This window comes from Babylonia areolata, chromosome 29, assembly GCF_041734735.1.
Source record: "Babylonia areolata isolate BAREFJ2019XMU chromosome 29, ASM4173473v1, whole genome shotgun sequence".
Taxonomy (NCBI): domain Eukaryota; kingdom Metazoa; phylum Mollusca; class Gastropoda; order Neogastropoda; family Buccinidae; genus Babylonia; species Babylonia areolata.
In genome coordinates this window covers 23,609,574-23,630,047 of record NC_134904.1, presented here as the reverse complement: position 1 = coordinate 23,630,047, position 20,474 = coordinate 23,609,574, and the positions used below count along the sequence as shown (strand labels likewise).

At 46.8% G+C, this 20,474-nt stretch overlaps 1 protein-coding gene across 1 annotated transcript in view; it reads left to right on the top strand.

Moving 5' to 3' along the window:
* Positions 1–20,474, top strand: part of LOC143274617 (ribosomal protein S6 kinase beta-2-like) — a 240,211-nt gene that overhangs the window by 37,215 nt on the left and 182,522 nt on the right. The window contains 1 exon segment of the mRNA XM_076578486.1: positions 3,954–4,087. Coding sequence (XP_076434601.1) covers positions 3,954–4,087 — 134 coding nt within the window.

The window sequence follows — 20,474 nt, the reverse complement described above, 5'->3', positions numbered from 1 at the left end:
TAGATCTGTCGGTCTGCATCCATCGTTGGTCCTGACCTACGAGTGGAGAAGTGCACACGATCTGCACGGAGATGACCACTTTCCGTCGTCCTCCGCCCCACAGATGGAGAAGGGTGACTCTCTGCCTGAGTCGCGCTTGAACTATGACAAGAGCAGACTGTGAGTTTTTTTTACCAGCAGATAAGAGCGGAGCTGCAGAGAGAAACAGTATTGAAAGGAGAAAGGACCCTGCTGACGTCTCTGACTCGGATCGTTTTAGATTGCGCCAAAGCAGCAGTCCCATCTGTCTACCTCCAAGCCTCAGGACCTAGAACGCCCTGGTTCAACGCGGAATGTCGGAGGCCCGCAAGTCTCGGAAGAGAGCGCAGCGACGCGTCTTTCGGAGACCGGAAGGACCGTTAGCGTTCCGAACCCATCAACACTGAGGGCGAAAGCCAGGTATGTTTTAGAGAAAGAGCCAGAAGGAAGTCATGGAGAGAATTTTTGCTCTCCTTAACCTCCAAGCACACCCAAGAAGAAAGTGTGGAGGGTTTTATAAAAAGAATTAGGGCAAAAACGTAGTGCCCGACCTTTCATCATCTTAAACTTCAGTACCTCTGGTCACAGAGAAGAAAGCAGTTGCCCAAGTTTGCTTGTGCCCGTCCACAATTGAACAGAACTCGAAGGATTGCTCAATCAAATCTGCTCGCTTTCTCAAAAACCAAAGAACCTGTAGAAAAAACACCATGTAATTCTTTTCCGACAACACAGAGAGATTACAACCGTCCTTTCACAAGGAACGAACTTAAATCTGCCCTTCAGACCTGTACGGATCCTGTCCAGGAATGGACGAGGTCCATTATAAACTCTGAAAGCATCTTCCCCAATCTGTCTGACACCCTGCTTATAGTTTATAACCACATCTGGGTCACAGGCTTTTTCCACCCTCCTGCGGAAAGCCCTCATATTCCCGCTGCCGTAACCGGAAAAGACCCCTCGAACCCCGCCAACTACGCCCCAATAGCACGACCAGCTGCATCTGCAATACTGATGGGAGAAAGATGGCAACTGTAGACTGATGTGGAAACTAGAGACCGACAGCCTTCTGCGAAAGAACAGTGCGGTTTCCGCAAGCATCGCTCTACCGTTGACCATCTGGTTCGTCTGAAACCACTGTAGGAAATGCCTTTGTAAACAAACAACATGTGGTGGCCATATTTTTTGACTTAGAGAAAGCTTACGATACCACGTGAAATTTGAATTCTCTCGGACTTGCACAACTTGGCTTCCGAGGACACCTGCCTCATTCATCCCAATTTTTTACAAGACAGACAATTCCAGGTGAGAGTCGGCACCCACCCTGTCCGACATTCACGAGCAGAGCTGGTGTCCCGCAAGGGAGCATCCTGTCGCGCTCTTTCAGCATCAAAATTAATGACATCGTTCAATCTGTTCAGAAGGGATCGGACAGCTCGCTGTTTGTGACGATTTTGCCTTATATGCAACTGGTAGCACGTACGCCAGCATCCAGCGATGGCTTCAGCTCTGCGTCAACAAAATCCAGTGTTGGGCAGAGGAGAATGGCTTCACATTTTCGTCCTCCAAAACTGAATGCATCCATTTCAAGTAATTTCGCCAGTTCTATCCGGACCCTGAAATCCGTCTGGGAAAATCCACCATCCCGGCGGTCAAGGAAGCCAAAGTTTTAGGGGTCTCTTTGATCAGAAGCTGAACTTCCTCAGCCATATAAACAGCTGAAAGTATCTTGCCAAAAAGCCCTGAACATCAATCCGAGTTGTGGCACAGCACGAACTGGGGTGCTGATAAGAGAACTCTCTTGCACCTCTACAGAGCCCTGGTCCGGTCCAAACTGGATTACGAAGTGTAGTAGAACGGCTCAGCCAGACCGTCTTACCTGGAAACTGGTGGACCCTGTACACCACCAAGGGCTCCGTCTCAGCTTAGGTGCTGTGCCGCACCACCCCGTGCACAGCCTGTACGCAGAGGCGGGAGACTGCCTCTCTCCAACCGCAGACTGCAGCTGACCCTTGATTTATTTTGAAATTGTTTTCTGAACCTACAAACCCTGCTTACGACGCTGTATTCAACAACCCGTTCGAAGAAATTTTACAGACAACCCAAGACTCATACCTCCTCTCGACTCCGCATTCAGCCGCACTGAGAAATGCTGATCTGGATGTCGGTGGCATCTCAGATTTCTCTAAGTTCCCTGACAGCCCTCCGTGGACCTTTAGAACACCTGAGGTCCGATGCGATCTGGCCCTTACCGTAAGAGACTCCACCAGTTCTCTGCCTACAGAACCTACTTTTCGAACTCTGTCACATATTCCCCACTTTTCAAAGCATCTTCACTGACGGTTCCAAGTCAAGGACGAGTCCGCTGCATCTGCGTTCTGTCCCGCCTTTCCTGACCGGCCCTCAACGGACACATCCTGTCTGACAGCTCGGTGTACACGGCGGAACTGACCGCACTGGTCTGCGGTAAAAATGTTCTCTCTTCGAAACAAAAGAGATGCATGATCTTTTCCGACTCCTTGTCAGCCCTGGAGGCGATACCTGCAGGAATATCACTCATCCCAAACTGCTGGAATTTTATGAAACTTTTACTCTTGCAATGAAGAAAGGATACGATGTTGTGTTGGCCTGGTTCCTGGACATGTTGGCATTCGTGTAACGAAAGGGCGGACCTGCTGGCCAGGAACGCTGTAAAGAAAGAATTATCCAGATCCTTGGTACCCTATACAGACGAAGCGAAGGTGAACACTTACGTTAAGGATCTTTGGCAAGAGGAGTGAAACCCCAGAACGACAACAAGCTCTTCCAGATCCGTCCGGACCTAAAAGAGACCCTCCCTTCGGGGGTGAAGAACAGAAAGGAGAGTCTGTGCTGTGCAACTGCGTACGGGGCACACTTTTTTTTTTCTCATTCTTACTTGTGAAGGGGGAAGAGGCCCCTCGATGCATTCCCTGTGATGAGCTCTCTCTCCGTGAAACACGTGCTCCTTGACTGTTGGATCTGCATGGCGTTAGACCAGACATTACACGCGGTTTCTTTGAAGACTTTGTTTCGTGATGTCCCTCCGTGGGCGCTGATGGACTTCTTAAAAGAAGTGAACCTTTTTAACCAGATTTGAAGGTTTTAAACTATGGAAGTTTTTTTAACTTTGGAGTGGAAAGTTTGAAGTGGTGACTCGTTTTTTTGGTTGTTTTTTTTATCCTTGTAGTAGTTATTGACGCGGCGATAGCCTTGAGATGGCCTTATGGTCGCGAGGCTCTAAGCACCATAATTTCATTTCATTTCAAATCTTATTTTTCCTGGCAGTGAAAGGTTAATTGAGGAGACAAGTGGGAAATTAAAAGTTGAATTGGCAACTGACTGTTAATGCAGTTAATATTGCCTTGTGTAAACATACCTTGTTCGTTTCATGGCTCAGCACAAGTTTTTTTTGTTTTGTTTTTGTTTTTCTTTTCAGTTTGGCTTTACGATTTCAAACTGCAGAGCAACAACAGTAACAACTAGATTTATATTTTTCTGAGTATGAAACTGCAATCGTGATCGTTTTGCAGAGAATAAGATTCATTCGTTTATTTATTTATAGTCTGTTCATCTAAGATGATGATATTAGACTGAATGGAGAATAAGAGAAATCCACAAAGCCCTTTGAGCAAAACCAATGTCTCGAAAAATTAATGAGTCAAGTGACCGACTGGCTGCCACAGCAATGAGTCATTTTATAATTGTTTGCATCAGTGATCTTTGACCGATATGAAACCAAAACACTGCAGATATCAACAAATGAAATGGTATTGCTAATAGATTTCCACAAATTTCTCACCATGTGGCCATGTCCTTGTGAAATTAAAACTGCATGTAATCGTTATCTATGGAATCTGTAAACATCATTCAGGATAATTTTTGTGATTTTTTTGTGTGTGTGTGTGTGTCCTTTCTAGCACCCTTTTATCGTGGACCTAAAGTATGCATTCCAGACTGATGGAAAATTGTACCTGGTGCTGGAGTTCTTACCAGGTGGTGAACTCTTCATGCAGCTAGAGAGAGAAGGAATCATCATGGAAGATGCTGCCAGGTTAGTACAATATTTTATTGACTAATAAGATTTTTAATATTGTGTGCCTAATGTATGATAACAATCTGTTGAAATGCGGACGTGAAGCAGAACTAATGTCACCATCTGAAACTGGAAATATGACATGACGTCCATGGCAGTGAAAACAGATGAAACCTTTCCATGAAAAAGAATAAGTCCAGCTTGTGAAAACCCACATTTACCCAAACAACACACAAGGAGGCCTGGAGACAGGATGGCACATATCAACAGAGAGACTAGTGAACATATGACACAGCTTGTGAAGAGACTACTTATCATGACATCAGGCCTCAACTTCGTTTGAAGGTACATACATTGCAGTGAAAGTCAGTGACTCATCAATCCTCATTCAGTTTTGTTTGTTTATTATTTGATGTGCAGCTTATTATACTGCACCGAATGTCAAGTGTTGTTAAGATGGGAATGTTTTTTTAATATGGAGGATGCACCTCATAGTCCAAAGTGTCATGTTGTTATAAGAATATGTTATTCTGATCATCAGTACTCTTGTTACTGTGAAAGGTGTAACAAACTACTTTTTGTTTACAATTTAGTTGATTTCTCATTCCACACTAAGTCCACACTGCCCTTTTAACGTTAATACAATCTCAGCAATAGTCTGAAAGACCATGTGTTGTCATTCATATGTTAACTAAAATTCTGAACAGTTAGGAAATGGTGTGACAGTGTCTGGTCCAGTTGTGTGTGTGTTGTGTATTCGCACGTGTGTCGGGTGTATGTTTGTGTGCGCCGCGCATGTGTGTGTGTGTGAGAGAGAGAGAAAAGCGAACAAATTTTTAATGCCATTAAGCTTTTCAGCCCATTCAGCAATGTGACACTACAAACTTTAGTGAGCGTGACGCAATGTCCACAGACTAGAGACCATGGCATGTTGTGTTTTGTGTCCAGTGTACAATCGTATGACAAAGTCATTTTTAGTCAGTATTGAAAGATTCTGTTGGCAAGGTGAGACACAGCAGCGAACAATCACCCCAGGTAAAACTGGATCAGGCCATGAAGAGTTTTGCAGTTTTTTGTCTGCAAGTGTTTGGGTGTCAGTGGTTGTGTTTTGGGGGATTTGTTTTCCTTTATTAGTTTGGATAGCTTTACACACCTCTTTACCTCTAAAAAGTTTTTTCATCCGTTTTTAAAACCCAGTATGCACAGTCACATCACTATTTGGGGTTGCTCGAGTATTCCAATACAATATCATCCGATTCACATGCTATCACATCTGCACTATCACATCTATTGAAAGCAACCTTTCGAAACACTACATTTCTGTGTCTGTCCCTCAGGTCCCTTTTGTATCGACTACCAGTTAAGGGAGCAGTGTAACGTTTCACAACACCAGCATCGAACCTTACCACTGTACCTTTAGTTACTGATCACTGTAAATTGTCAGATTGCTGAAGAAGAACTGAGGGGTGCACAGTCCGATGTAGAAAGATTTTATTTTGGGACTGGCACATGTGACACCTCTGTTGCTGGCTTTTCGTTTTGGTCCATGCTCACCGTCAGAATGTGTTGTGTGTCTCTGTCAGTCGTATCAAATTGTTTGGGTCATTGTCATAAAAGGACTGTCCCTTCAAAACACAGTCAAAAGCCAGCCCTTTGACATTTGCCCGCCTTTCTTTTGTGCCTGGCTCTTTCCTGGTCCCGGGTGATCTGACTGGGCGGTTTCTTCTTGAAGTATTGCAACGCTAGCTGTGGTTCAAGACAGGGTCAGCCATTATTGTTGAATTTCAGGTCTCCACGGCTTCAGTTGCAAGATGACCACTGTGCTGTCACCTCACCCACTACTTTCCAACTCGTTGATGCATTGTCGGTTAGCAGGGGAGACAGGGTTTTCTCTACGTTAATGGAAGACCAGTAACTGGCATTTTGAGACAAAACAATATTTTTTTACAGCTCTCTGAAATGTTCCCCGCTTCAAGTCGCCCAGAGTGAGATAGAGATTTGTTATCTTTTTGGTTATAACACCATATTGTTTCTTGGGGTTTTTTTCCCACCGACGAAAGGGTTTCAGAAAGTTGTCCGACCGATCGACAAGACAGACCCACAGCGTTTGCTAAAATGCCCCATGTTTGGATAAGTGAACCAATTGAGAATAAGGTTCTGTTGCTCCTCTGTCATCATTCAGCTTATTGTATTTGGCTGATTACAAAACTTTCGCTCGCGACGGGTTCACAACTTGCAAAGATACCAGATTTCATCGATCGTCTTCAATCATTAACAAAATGAGAAAACTCACAAAGAATTTAAAAAGATTTTTGCTGCAGAGATCGATAAAGGAGTGAAAAATAAGTGGAACTGGCCTGGCAAGATGAGATCGTGAAAAACAGAAGTGAAGAACAAAAAAAAAAAAAACTTTACGGGCAGGCCACACCATTCACAAAATGACGCCGCGGAAAGCCAAGTGAGATTTTTGTCAGTTTGTATGGGTGCAACTCTTCAGTCTAGGCACAGAAATCTGTTTCAGATTTACAATAAAACAGAGCACCCGTTTTCTGGTAGGAAAAAAAAAGAAGAAAAGCCGATGGGCTGTTAATATCGTTTACTGACTGATCTGTCTAAATAAAACGGAATGCTCTTTCGAAAGTGTCGTTTGTAGACTGCTTGAGAGGCAATCCAGTGACTTGTCAGAGCACCAAATTGAAGTCAGAAATTTCTAAATGGTCGATTGAAGTTGTCAAAATACCGATAAGAAGGCGATCCCTACATGGCACGCATTGATATCACTGTGAAAAGCGCACACATGGCACACGTGCAGTCGATCACACATGCACAGTCATGCGTGTGCACCTGCGCGCGCGCGCACACACACACACACACACACACACACAACACACAAAAAAACTTACAGATACATGTAAACACTAAATACTGGGGTGGGGGGGGGGAATCTCCATCCCTGTCAAGCCACAAGGGCGGTGGGTACATCTGCTTGACTCTGTTCATTCAGCAAAGGCTGCAAACATTTGCCACTTTTGAAACAAAGTAACATTGTTGCGATTGAAACAGAAACTTTGAAGCAATTGATGTCAGTGCTTTTTCTGACAACACCCAACAGTTCATGGCAAGAGTCAGTTTATTTAAATTTGAGACCTATAGCCAGATTACCAAAGTTACACTGCACACACAGGCACAGAGCTGAATTGAATGCGCGCACACGCGCACACACACAAACACTCTCTCTCTCTCTCTCTCTCCCTCTCTCTGAAAAAAAATGCATGAATGCACTCAAATACACATACTCTTGTTTTTTTTTTTTATCTCTCTCTCCTTCACCTTGCCCCATGTGCACACATTTGAGTGCTCATACAGACACACAGAACTTAATAATACGTGCATGCACGCGCACATAAAACACACACACTCTCTCCCCTCGCACACTCACTTGGAGATTGAAAAAAATACACACACACACACAAAAGAGAATTGTACTTAATGCAATGCACATATATGCATATATACAAACTTGCACTTTATCCCCCACCTTCCCCCTCTCTCTGTGTCTCTTTGTCTGTCCGTCCTCCTCCCCTTTTTGTCTCTCCCTCTCCTCTCTCTCTTTTTTAAAATATACACACAGGTTGCATTGAAAAAAACACACGAGCGTGCGCACGCAGAAAAGGGGGATTTTGTGGAATTTGAAAGCAATGCATACACATGCACAAATACAACTTGCATTCTTTCCTCCCACCATCTCCCCCTCTTTGATTCTGTCTGTCTGTCTCCCTCTCTCTCTTGTTTACACACAGTTGAATTGAAACCACACATACACACGTGTGTGCACACACATGCTTGCTTGCTGTCTCTCTCTCTCTTTCTTTCTCCATCACACACAGAGTTTGGTTGAACACACACACAAACACAGTCCAGGCTGGGGGACTCTCTCGCAGTCCAGGCTGGGGGACTGCTCGCTGCTGTCTCTCTCTCTCTCTCTTTCTCCATCACACACAGAGTTTGGTTGAACACCACACACACAGTCCAGGCTGGGACTCTCAGTGATCAGGCTTTACTTTCATAATTGCTGAGGTACCCCTGCTCTATCTCTTGAGTCTCCTACATTGGTGAGGGAAGGAGGAGGGAGGGGGATATAAACCACTGTCAAGGACTGTGGCAACTTTGGCATTGAGCCAAGACACCTACCACAATTCTGAGAATCCTTGACTGCTGAAAGTGATATCACCAGTCACATACCCACCCCATCCTCCCTCCACCATTCCACTTCCCCCTTTCTTTCTTCAGCCAACACACATGCCTGTCAATGGAACAGAGACTACAGCTGAAGAGACCAGATGGTCAGTTATATTGGTACAGTGCAAAAGTTATATTGGTACAGTGCACACACACACACACACACACACACACACACACACAACACACACACACACACACACACGAGACAAAATTTTGAAAATCATGCCCCCAGGCTTACTTTTACTGGTTTGAAAGCAAAAACACTTCAGTTTAGGAAGAATTTGACTAATTTTTTGTCTTTCGTAGGTTGGATTACCTCACAGCATAGGTGGCTCGCAAGTCAGATTTCATGGTTTGAAATAGAGAAAAACCTTCAGCTTCAGGGGTCTTCGCCCCCAACCCCCCCACTGGGGCCTTCTGCAGCCCCCAGACCCCCACCTTTCAGACTTAATCACAATTTCCAAACCTCATGCCTGTTTATGTGCATATTTCATCTTCTGCGTGCATATACACATGAAAGGGGGTCAGGCACATGAGATCGGAAAAAATCTCACCTTTTACCAACCAGGCACAATAAATGAGATTCGAACCCAGAACCGTCAGATTGAAAGTCCAGTGTTTTGACTACTTTGAGTAATTCTAACAGATCATTGGCCAATCCATTGAACTTTGGACATTTGGTCAGCCAAGATATAATTAGGACATGAAACACATATTTAACTAATAGAATCATTTGTACTCGTTCTTCACAAATACTTTTTAAGTTAAAATCTGTTTTAATCTGCAATAAACTGTGAACAGTTTGAAATGTGAATATATTTGTATGGTTTTGGAGATAAGGATCTCCATACAACAGGGTTTGTAAGTGGGTGTAGCTCAGAGATAAAGTTAAGAGTGTGTTTGCCAGAGCCACATGAAAGTATTGGCAAAATAATGAATAATGTTTTGCAGTTTCGCTTGCAATGCCACAAGCACAAAGTGGGTCATTTATTAAATGTCTGTTGAACTGAAATCACTGATCCCTAGACGAAGTCGAAGTGAATGATTTGTTCCTTCCGTTTACCAAAGTAATAACAGCTAGGCACTACAGCATCATCAGTACACAGGTAATGCTAAAGCTGGCTTAAGTAATTCCTGGTTTCAACACAAATCAGGTAGAGAATTCCAGAGATATGTAGTGGATGGTTTGAATGATTTCTGAGTTCAGTGTGAAATTTTGGCATGGTGGTTCCAATGACCTGTGTCTACAGTAAGGGTGAAACAAGACCAGAAAACAAGATCGTTTAGGTAATTAAGGCATAGACCATTAATAGTCTTGAATAAATCCATAAGTTTGTGTCTATTCCTTTTTTCCTTAAGTGTACAGTAACCTGATTCTTCGTATATATTTTGGTGACTTGTCCCACAAACACCTCCAATTATGGTTCTTAATGCTTCAAGCTGTAAATTTTCCAGTCTTATTGTGCATCAGTGCCATTATCCTAAACAATTTTGGCACAGTCAAAATATGGTAGTATGAATGATTTGTACATAATTCCTAGTGCTCTCCTGTTTAACTTGTACTTATATGTCTTAAGATAAGAAAGCAACATAGTTACAGCATTGATTATGCTTTTGATATGTTCATCCCATTTCAAATTGTTTTGGAGTATGACGCCTAAATGTTTATGTGTATCTGTACTTTAGTAATGGTGTGCTGCCAAAAGGTAAAATTGCATAAATGTGGTGAGAAAAATTTAATAACTCTTTTTTCCCTTGTTGTTAGATTTGACTTTCCATTGTATTATTACTAAGTTGACAGAAAGTGGTCATCAAAATCTTTTAAAAAATCTCCATTTCTTTCTAGGCCCTTAACTCATCAAGCCTTGCACTTGAGAAATGCTCTGGCATCAAACAGTGACTCACTGAAATGATTTTTGCATTTCTGCATTAAACATCAGGCAAAGGAAAAACTTCTGCAGAAAATCTGGATGTGTCCACAAGTAATTGCGGGAAGAACGTATATTTTCTGCATTTTTCTGCATGAATATGGCATGGAAGCCTGCTAAGGCTATAAATACCCTAGGCTGAATGGTTTAGTGAGCTTTTCCTTCTGGACTATACTTACATTATAAAATATAAAAAGATCTTGCATATGTCTTTTCTTTAGTCTGCAATTTATCATTCAACAACACTTATTGTTTTTTGTTGGTTTTTTTTTTTTGGTTTTTTTTTTGTCTTCCACTGTGCAGTTTTTATTGTTCTGAGATTGTGCTGGCCATTGAACATCTCCACGCACAGGGCATCATTTACAGAGATCTGAAACCAGAAAATGTGCTGCTGGACAAGAAGGTAACTGCAATGCATGATTGATCAGACTATGCATAAATGTCAGTAATGAATTCAGGGTTAAAATTTTCTGTGATCAGGTCCTGTGTAAAGTTTTTATTGAAATTTTTGGTGGATAACTCACCCTGAAAGATTTTGGGATACTTGATGTACAGTTTCTTTAGACAGTTAAAATTTTATATGTGTGTTTATGACACCATATAGACATGTGGATAATCTTATGTCAGATGTCCAGTTTTAGCTTAAAGGTCACTGGCAACACATTCTTTCAGCAACTTTAAAGTAAATTGGTTATTTTCCTTGGAAGATATGGACTTGTGGAATTTCTGTTTGGGCAGGTCATGTGAAGCTAACGGACTTTGGATTATGTAAGGAAGCCATCACAGGAGGCAGAGTGACTCACACCTTCTGTGGTACCATCGAATACATGTAAGCTTTTATGGTCATGAATTAGATTACCCTTGTTTGTGCACAGGATTATCAACTCCTTGACCTGTTTTCATAAAGTAATGCTCACCTCTCTTGTAGGACCTTACAGCATAAATGTAAGGGCACAGGCACATTTATTTATTTTTTTATTTATTGCCCCATGTACCGCTAGTGCTGGTTTTTGTAGAACTAGGAGTCAGGGGATGACAATATTGACAACAAAGAATAAGTTGTGTTCTATTTTTAGTGATGATCCCAATAAGAAGTCACATTTTCAGAAACTCAGTCTCAGCCTTTAACCTGCTAAACAAGATGTCCACCATTGACAGGAAGTGATGAAACAGTGAAAAACCGGAAACTAGTGAAATGAAAGTATAAAGTTATTTACTAAGAACAAATATTGCGACATTCTTCTCACCTCGAAGAAATTGACGCAGCACATAACAATAGAGAAACCTTCGATTGCTGAACAGACACTGAACTGAAAAGAAAACAGAAAAGAAATAAACTACATTCTTCGACCTTCAAGAGTATGTTACCACCATAACGATCAGGTGTTTTTGATACCAGAGTAGAACAGCAGACTTGAGGAGTAGGGACTTAGGGAGGTTCAGAAGTGAAACCTGGACTTGGAGACTGATGAATACTGTCTGCTTTTTCTCCATGCTCTCTGTTATCACTGTGAGTGTGAGATTGTCCATTTTCTCTGTTGAGTACCACGTTTTCCCTGTCTCTGCTGGAGTTCGTGTACAGGGTGCCAAATCCTGAAGAGAAACAGGTGATTCACGTCCATCTGGATAAGTTGCGAAAAACATATTTGTGCATACGTAGGGTTTGCATCCAGCAGTGGGCTTCCAGCATGGGTACGAGAAAACCCGACGAAGCGCACTGGCCCAGGACTCATCCAAGAAGGGAGTGAGAGTCCAAAAGAGGATCTTCGTTGAAAAGCAAAGAACCTCTCATGAGGGATTGTGTTTATTGCTGTTGAAAGATGGGATCTGATCGAGTGCAGAGCTTCAGGGATCACAAATTCCCTATTACAGATTGTGTTTATTGCTGTTGAGAGAAGGATCTGATCGAGTGCAGAGCTTCAGGGATCACAAATTCCCTATTACAGATTGTGTTTATTGCTGTTGAGAGAAGGGATCTGATCGAGTGCAGAGCTTCAGGGATCACAAATTCCCTATTACAATTCCATCAGCCCTTGAGAGTGAAGTGCAAGCCGCTCAGTTTTCCAGATGATCCCATTGTACCTTTCCACTTGAGAATTTCCTGTTGGATGATAAGGTGTACTTCTGCTTGTTGCAACCCCCCACTGAAGGAGATATTCCTTCAGTTTCCTGGACATGAATGAAGAGCCTGATCTGAATGAACAAAGCCTGGTGTTCCACAGAGTGCAAACAGTTGTTCTAGGCATTTAATCACGGTGATGTTTGCATGTCAGGGCATGGGAATGGAAATCGTGAATATTCATCAACCACAGTCAGAATGTATTAATTTCAGTGGACGATGACAGTGGCCCATTGAAGTCAATGATTGTGTGTTCCATTGGCTGTGTAACCTTGATCAACATGCCTTGGGTAGTCTGTAGTAGCTGGGTTTGATTTCTGCACATACTTGATCCCCAGCACACTCACGTTTTAACTTCTTCATTTTAAAAAAGGGGGAGATTCTTTAACCCATAAAAATTTTGAAAAAGGCAAGCCCAACCAGGATGCAAAACCCCTAAAGGGAAGATCTGTGAGGCGAGAAAGTGAGGGGGTGTGGATGCACAAGTTGTTTGGGCAAAAATGTTGGGGCCTTGTTTTTGGGGACAATATTTTTGAAATAGCGGGTTGGCATTTAAACCCCAGTCCCCCAAATTCTTTTTTTTTCTGATTCTTTATTTTGTACGCCTACACTTGTCAAACAAAAAGGAAAAAAGTTGATGATTGAAAAGTTTTGGGTTTGGAAAGGAGAGGGACTCCATCTCCTCTCTGTTTCAATGACAGCGTTGTTTTTTTTTTAAAGGGCAGGTTTAATGGCTTTTCCCCTCCGCAAGGTTTGTGACAAAAGGGGCAAGAGGTCTACCATTTGATAGAAAAGTACTAAAAATTGCGATTTTGGTGTCAAATATTTTCCATGTCAACTGATGAAAACTAGGCCTTTTTGGTTTGCTCTGTTTGGGCCCAAATTTCGCGCGGCTAACAGTGAAAAGGGGGCCCCCGCTCTAAACCCAACCCAAACCCTTTTCAAAAATATAAGCGCTTAATCATTTTTTTGGGCCCAAAGGCTCTCCACCCCCATTTTGCCCGGGTTTCGCTTGTTGTTTTAAAAACCTTTTTTCGGCAAACCCGCGTACCCTTTTGGGCCCTTTTTTTTGTTGAAAAGCGGCTTGTTTTTTCTTGTACCCTTTCATTCTGTGACCGATTCGCTGGGGAAACCCTCGATTCGTTGATTTTTTTTTGCCCCCAATCGACCCTGTTTTTCCCCTTTTTCTCTGTTGGGGGTCGGATTTTCGCTGGGTGCCAAAGGCGGGGTTCCATCCCCTCGTGTGCCCTACCAGGGAAGGGGGGGGATCATGATGCGGGAAATTGGGGACTCGGAAAGAGACTCTCCCAGGCCCGGAGTTTCATGATTCCCCCCAAATACGGACCGCGGCGATGCTTCTTAGCCTGATCGCGGAGGCACGTTCGTCCCAATAAAACGGTCTTTAAAGGGGGCCCGGGGGGGAAAAGGGGTTTCACGTCGCCCCCCCGGGGTTTTCCCAGCGCGGGCAGAGAAAAGGGGGTAATGAAAAGTCATCTCGGGGGCTGTGGGGACTCGCACTGGGCACGGCCCCCCCAAAAGGGGAGGCCGCCCCGGCATTCCCCCGGGTCCCCACTCGGACGGCCCTCACGTCCCCCAAATTGTTTTTTCCCCCCTCCCCCTTTTTCTCTGTCGACCCCCCTCCCCCCCCTTTTTGGGGGGGGGGGGAAAAAAATTTGGGTTTCCGGGGGGGACTCTCTTTCCCCAAACCCCGGGCCAAGCCCCCCAGTTTTCCCCACGGGAGGGATTCGGGGGCCGGGGCAACCTGCTGGCAGGTCTTCCCGCTACCCCCGGCTGGTCTCCCCGCTGGGGGGGGCCCCTTTGCGTGTCAGGGGGTTTCCCCCGGGCAGCAGCCCGTGTCTTGGGCGGACGACCCCCAAAGCCGGGCCCCTGCCCTCCCCCCGATTTGGCCAGGTTTTTCCCCTTCATGGGGGTTTCAAGGGCCCAGTGACCCTTGGGTTGGGTCACAGTATGGCTGGTCCCCCGGGGTGGTTACCCCCTTTTCTACCGTACGGGGCCCCCGCCCTAGGGTGCACCTGGGTTCCCGGGGACCCCCCAAAGGGGCCGGGCCCCTTTGCCCACTCCCCACCAGACCCGGGTGTCGGTTTGAGGAAAAAAAAAGCAGATGAGCACTCTTGCCCACATCCCAGGGGGGAACAAAATTGACCGGGCCTTTCCCTAGAACCAGCCTGAACCAAACTCGGACTTTGCGACTCAAAACGGGCCCCCCCCAATGGGGTAACGTAGGCCAAATTTCAGTCCCTCGGGCTACTTTTTTACCCTTGACCCCCCTTTTACCCCTTTGTGACTCAAACCCAGAACCAAAAGGCAACTCAGGTGGCCAGAAATGGTGCAGGTATGGTTTAAATAAGCCAGCCCGCACTGTCAGGGTGCTGTTTTCCAAATCCCCCTCCAGGCAGGGGGTCCCCTTGGGCCCCGGGGGCCTTTTTTCCCCGGGGAAATTTTTTTAAAGATTCCCCCCAAGGGGGGGGTGTGGGGCCTGGTTTCACAAGGGCCACCCCGCCCCACACGGGGGCAGAGGCCCCCCCGCACAGGAAAAGGATGTTTTTCTCACAGCGGGACCACCTTCCCCCCTTTAGCCCAACCATCCTTTAAAACGTTAGAAAAGGGGGGACAAATTGGGCCCGCGCCGCCCCCCCGGGTTTTCCCCGGCGTACCCCCTTCGACACCTTTTTCCCTTTACAGGGGCCCAAAAGCTTGGGGAAAAGTGTCCCGGTTTAAACGGACCAAGGGGGCCCTTCCCTGTCCCGCCGGGGCCCCTTTTACCGACCCCAAAGGGTTTCAAAAATTTTTGGCCCAAAAGGGTAGCATCTGGTCCCCACGGCTGCAGACACAAACTACCACCTTTAATTTTAATACTGTGCTACCGCGGCGTGTTTCCATTTTTTAGCCTCCTAAAAATTCCCGTGGGAGGGAGGGGCCTTCGGGGCCTCCCAAAGCAGCACCCCCTCTTCGGGCCCGTTCCCCCCCCCCTTTTTTTCAGCCACAGGGCGAGCAAACAGGGAGGGGGCCTCATTTTGGGCCCCCACCTCTCATGGGGTCCAAGTTCTTTAAAGCCATTGAAGGGGGGGAAAACCGGGCCCTCAAAGGGGCCCCTCCATATACCAGCCGCCCGTCAAGGCAGCGTGGGGCTGAATCCCGGGGCAAGGAATAAACCCCCTTATGTCCGTCCAAACCGACCGGCCCTGGGCCCCGCCGAAAATGGCTAAAAGGGAGCACCCCAAAGATGGGGCCCCCATTCAGCACCGCCCGTCCTTTAAAACCCCCCCAAATAGGAAACTTTTCCCGGGATCACATCAGTGGTGTGCTTTTGGGGGTCAACGACGGGATTTTTGGCGGTGCCCAGATTCGGGGGAAAATGCTGTTTTTGGGTGGAGGACCTCCCCCCTCAAGATCCCCCCCTCCTCCTTAGGGGCCCCCTCGAGGAGCAGGAGAAACGTCCTAGGGAAAAAGAGATATCGACCCACTCCTCCCGGGGGTATAACTCAACTCTCGGGGGCCCGGGCCCCGGTTTTTCGGTGGGTTTTTTTGGGGATTCCCAAAGGGCTCGGGGGTGGAGACCCGTTTTTTGGGCTGGTCCCCCCCCCAACAAATTTTCCCCAAAAATTTAAATTCAAAAGGGACCCAGGACGATTTTGGGGGAAAACCCTCCAAAAAGGTGATTTGGCCCCACCTCTATCCCATCCCGGAAAAATGTTTTTTTTTATTTCTCAACCATTCGGTTTCCCCTCGGTACCTGAGGGTTTTGGGGGAGGGACAAAGGGGGTTTCCCGTTCCCGGCCCTCCCTTTGGGGCGTCCCTTGCCCCTTTTCCCCGTTCCAAGGTGGTCGGGGAAATTGGGGTCCAAACGTCCCCTCGGAAACCTTTTTCTCTGTGTGTCCCGGACACTTTTTTATTTTCCTGGCCCGTCGCAGGGGCCCCGTGCCGGGGCATACGGCCAATTCTAGACCTTTTCTCCCCAAATGGGGGTTTTCCCCATGGACCAGCAGATATGCATCTTTCCCCCACCAGGGCCTTTTAACTTCTTAGGGATGGGGATTTTTACAAAGCGGGGCTATGATTGTCCTTGGGGGCCAGAACACTGGGGCCGTTTTGGAAATCCCCTCGGGCCCCTGGGGGCCCTCCCCCCCCCAAAATACGCGCAGACCCTTTCCCTTTTTCCCCTTGGGTTTATGGAGTCCCCGGCAAAAACCATTTCCCCCGGACCCGGGTTTTCCCCCAAAAGCGCCCCCCTTTCCCGAGGGGCCGAGGTTACCCGGGCCCAGAGCACTCGGCCAAGGGGTACCCAGATTTGTCTGGGCAGGGTTCCCCCCGAGGTGAAAATCAGAGTGGTTAATTTTACCCCCCCTTTGGCACAGGGGGGGCCCCCTTTCCCCCCTACTCTTCCGGTGGCCCCTTCACAACCCTCCTCCCCCGGGGTGGGGGGCCCACAGGACTCACTCTGTGCAGCAGGGGCTTTGGCCCCGGGGAGCGGGCCCGTGGGCCCCATCAAAGTTTGGAACCCGGAGGCAGGGTTTGCAGGGGCTCTCCGCACTTCATGGGGGGGGCCACTGGGAAGACCATTCCGCTTGTTCACGGACAAGATGACTTTTGCATGAAAGTGAACAATTGGGGGGGAGCCCCACTCGGCCAAACCCTCCATTCGGACTGAGGGTCTCCTCCCTTGGTGCCACAGCAAAGGGGATTGCACTTTCAGCGGACATGAGCAGGAAAAACCAACTTCTTGGCAGATGCTCTTAGCAGGTCCAAGAGTGTATTACGCACAGAGTGCACCCTGGACAAGGACAGCCCCTTTAGGGGTGTGGGAACAGTGGTTTCGGCCGATGGTAGACCTTGAGACTTCCCACTTCCGTCTCTTCGGTTGCCGACCAGAAGCGTGGGGAGTGGATGCTCTCTCTCTAGATTGGAGCAGTCTGATTGCCTCCGCGTTTCCTCCCTTTCCAATTCTGTCCAAGGTGATACGGAAAGACAGATTGGAACACCCGCAGCTGATCTCATTGCGCCGAAATGGCCAGTCCAGCCGGGTTTTCCCGGACCTTCAGTCCCTGAACAGTTCCCCCCCCCGGGAACTTGAAGCCAAATCTCATCTGCGAGGCGCCTCGCTGGGCACTCCCATTCCAACCCTAACTGCTCCCCCAGAAGCATGGCTGCTGTGCGGTCAAACTGTCACATCACCATTAAAGCCCTCAACCCTCGGTTGGCCTCGGTGGGCTGTGTGACCAAGGGGGTGCCCCCTCGGGACCTCCTTAATTCAAAGCAAGGGGCAGAACGGGACTTTGTATGATTTTCGCTGGAAGAAAGGGTTGGGTGGTGTACCCCCAAGGGCATTACCCCTACGAACCTTACGAGCATGCACGGGCCCAACTTTCTGGGCCCTCTGCCCCTCGGTTCATCCTGTTGCTAGTTCTGTGGAGGGTAAGGTTCCCTTCTGTCCCACAAACAGTTGGTGGTTCCGCCTTTGAAGCGGTTTGCCTGCTCAGAGGGGGCTGGGGGTCCCCCTGAAGGAAGCTAGGCCCCAAAAGGGTCCCCCTCTGGGACTTTTTTCCTGGTGCTGGATTTATTCGAAAAACCCTTTCCCCTACCATTGGGGGCTTTCCTTTGACATCCTCACCTAAAGACCATTTTCCTTCTGGGGGCGGCCACGGGGAGTGTGAATGGCTGCATGGGCTCATTTGGAATCCACAAATCGGGCCCTTCCACGAGGGTTCCACCCTTTTTCTTTTCCTCCAGATTTTGGCAAAGAAACAAGCCCTGGGGTTCCTTCCCCCCTCTCTGGGGGTAGCCCTTTGTCTGTATTTTTCCCCCCCAAAGATGAGGGATGGCCCTGTCCTTTTTGGTGTCTCAAATATTTTTGGGGATAGGTCTCCCCCATAGGCTTTTTCTCAGAGGGTTGCCATCCCCTAATGAAATTAAAAAGAAAGACATCGCGCGGGCCCACCTTTCCGCCAGGTTTCCCAAGTCTTCGAAAGGCCTACTCTCTGACACAGGGATTAGTTTTCACCCAAAACAACAAAAAGAGGCCATAGCTACTTCGGCGCTTTCCAGCACTCAGTGCAACGCGCTGTTGGGGGCGTTTCTGCCGGTTGAGAACCCCCTTCATCAACTTTACTCAAAAATTTCCGTATGCCCAGGGCTGACGGTTCCAGGGGTTTTCCCTTTTGTGCGGTAACACTGCCGTCTCAGTTACAAGGGCTCCCCAATGAACCAGTAGGCGTTGCCCTCCTCCTTTGCTTTAAATTCTGCCGTTTGAATGGAAGTATATGACACCCAAAGGAGAAGTTTGTTTATACTCCCGTTTTGGGGTTAAAAAATATTCCTGTAAACTCGAATGCCCCCCGTCCGTCCCCCCTCTCCCCCGGGTTTCATGGGGGATTTTTTTTTCTGGCCACGGAATGTTAAGGTATAGTTTTTAGAGGCTTTTTTATTTGGGGAGAGCGGTGGGCCCGTCTTTTCATGTTACCCCGGAAATTTGGCCAAGCAAGAAACCAATAGGCCTAGTTTGCTCATTTTGACTGGTAAGTATATTTAACACCAAACAGGGATATAATCAAACTCCTCCTTTGGTGCATCACACCCCAAACAATAAAAGGGTTTGTTCTCACGAGGAGTGGATGGCCTTAAACAGTTTTTCTTGAAAGAATAAACGAGTAAGAGCTTCGGCTGTCAGAGTAATGATTCAACTGCCGGTTTGAAAGGGGCCGAAATTTTTAAAAAAATTTTGTAATTGTTTTGCATATATGAAAATTTCCCAAACACTCTGTAAATACTTCAAAAAGTTGGGGGGGGCAGTTCCTGAGGGGTTTTTAGTCTTTCTGGATCTGGCTGATGGTGCCACCCAAACAAGTGCCAAAATGTTGATGGAAGACGAAGAAAAGATGGACTTTCCCTCTTTCAGTCTGATTTTCGCCTTGAACAATTTCAAAGGAACTTTGAAATTTCTGTCTGCTCCTCTTGAGTATGACCAAAATTGTAATGTTATAAATAAAAGGGAATGTACCTGTTCCCCTTCCCTCTTCCCGATTTTCCCATTCCCCTCTGAAATTGCTACACTATTTGTCACCCCAAGGGTTTTTACGAACGGGGTGAGCTTGCCATTGGCTTCAAAAGCACTGTCCTTTTGTCTGTTCTTTGATTTTAATTTGTTTAAACCTTTTTGATCAAAAGGGAGAAAAAACCTGTATTGAGCCGGGATTTATAAAACATCAATCGGGAAGTGGATACACATCCAACTCCATGAACAGGTTGAGGTGGGGAATAATTTTCACACATTCTTTTCTTGTGGCAACGAGTTTGGAACAGACCCCGGCTCACTAGGGAAGTACTTGGCTCTATAATGCCTTCTCCAGGAGTTTTTATTAGATGAAATAAAAGACAGCCATCTTTGCTGAAACGTCGGATTTTGATGCAGCAGGGTTTCGTTTGGGTTTTTTTGTTGAAGAGTGATGGTTCTTTAATTGATGATGTGAGGGGGCACATTTAGCATCTTTTATCTTAATCTTCAGATTAATTTAGATTTTTTGGGGTGGGGGCAAGATTGCAGTTAAAAGGGACTGAAGAAAACCCCCCAGTGCTAGTTCTCCTTCCCGGGGGCTGGGGTACAGGGGGGGTTGATCATGCTTGCTGTGGTCTTATTTCCCCCCGAATTGGGGGGGTCAAGTGGTCTTCCCCCTTTACCCGGCCCCCAAGTTGGGGGCCCATGGTGGTGGGAAGGGGGGATGAAGGGTAAAACTCAAAAAAAATGGTTCCCCTCAAAATTTTCCCCCAAAGTAGCGAAGGGGGGATACTAGGACCAAGAGCACTCCGACCCAATTGGAAATTGAGAGTCCTCTGGATTTTGGGCCCTCATGGTTGTGGTGGGGGTCTGAGCTGACAAGCCCCCTTTTAGCTCTCAGCCCCTTCGAATTACAAGAAAGGCGCGGTTTGGGCGGGCTTTGAAAAATATAAAGCGGTGAGAATAATCATTTTCTGTGTGGTTTTATCCACGGGATCGCGAGGCCCTAGTATCCTGAGGGGGGATGGGTTGGGGTCTGTGGGTGCGCAGTGATGGAGGGCCAAATTCGCACCCGAAGGGTTTGACCAGTGTGGCAGGGGGTGGTGG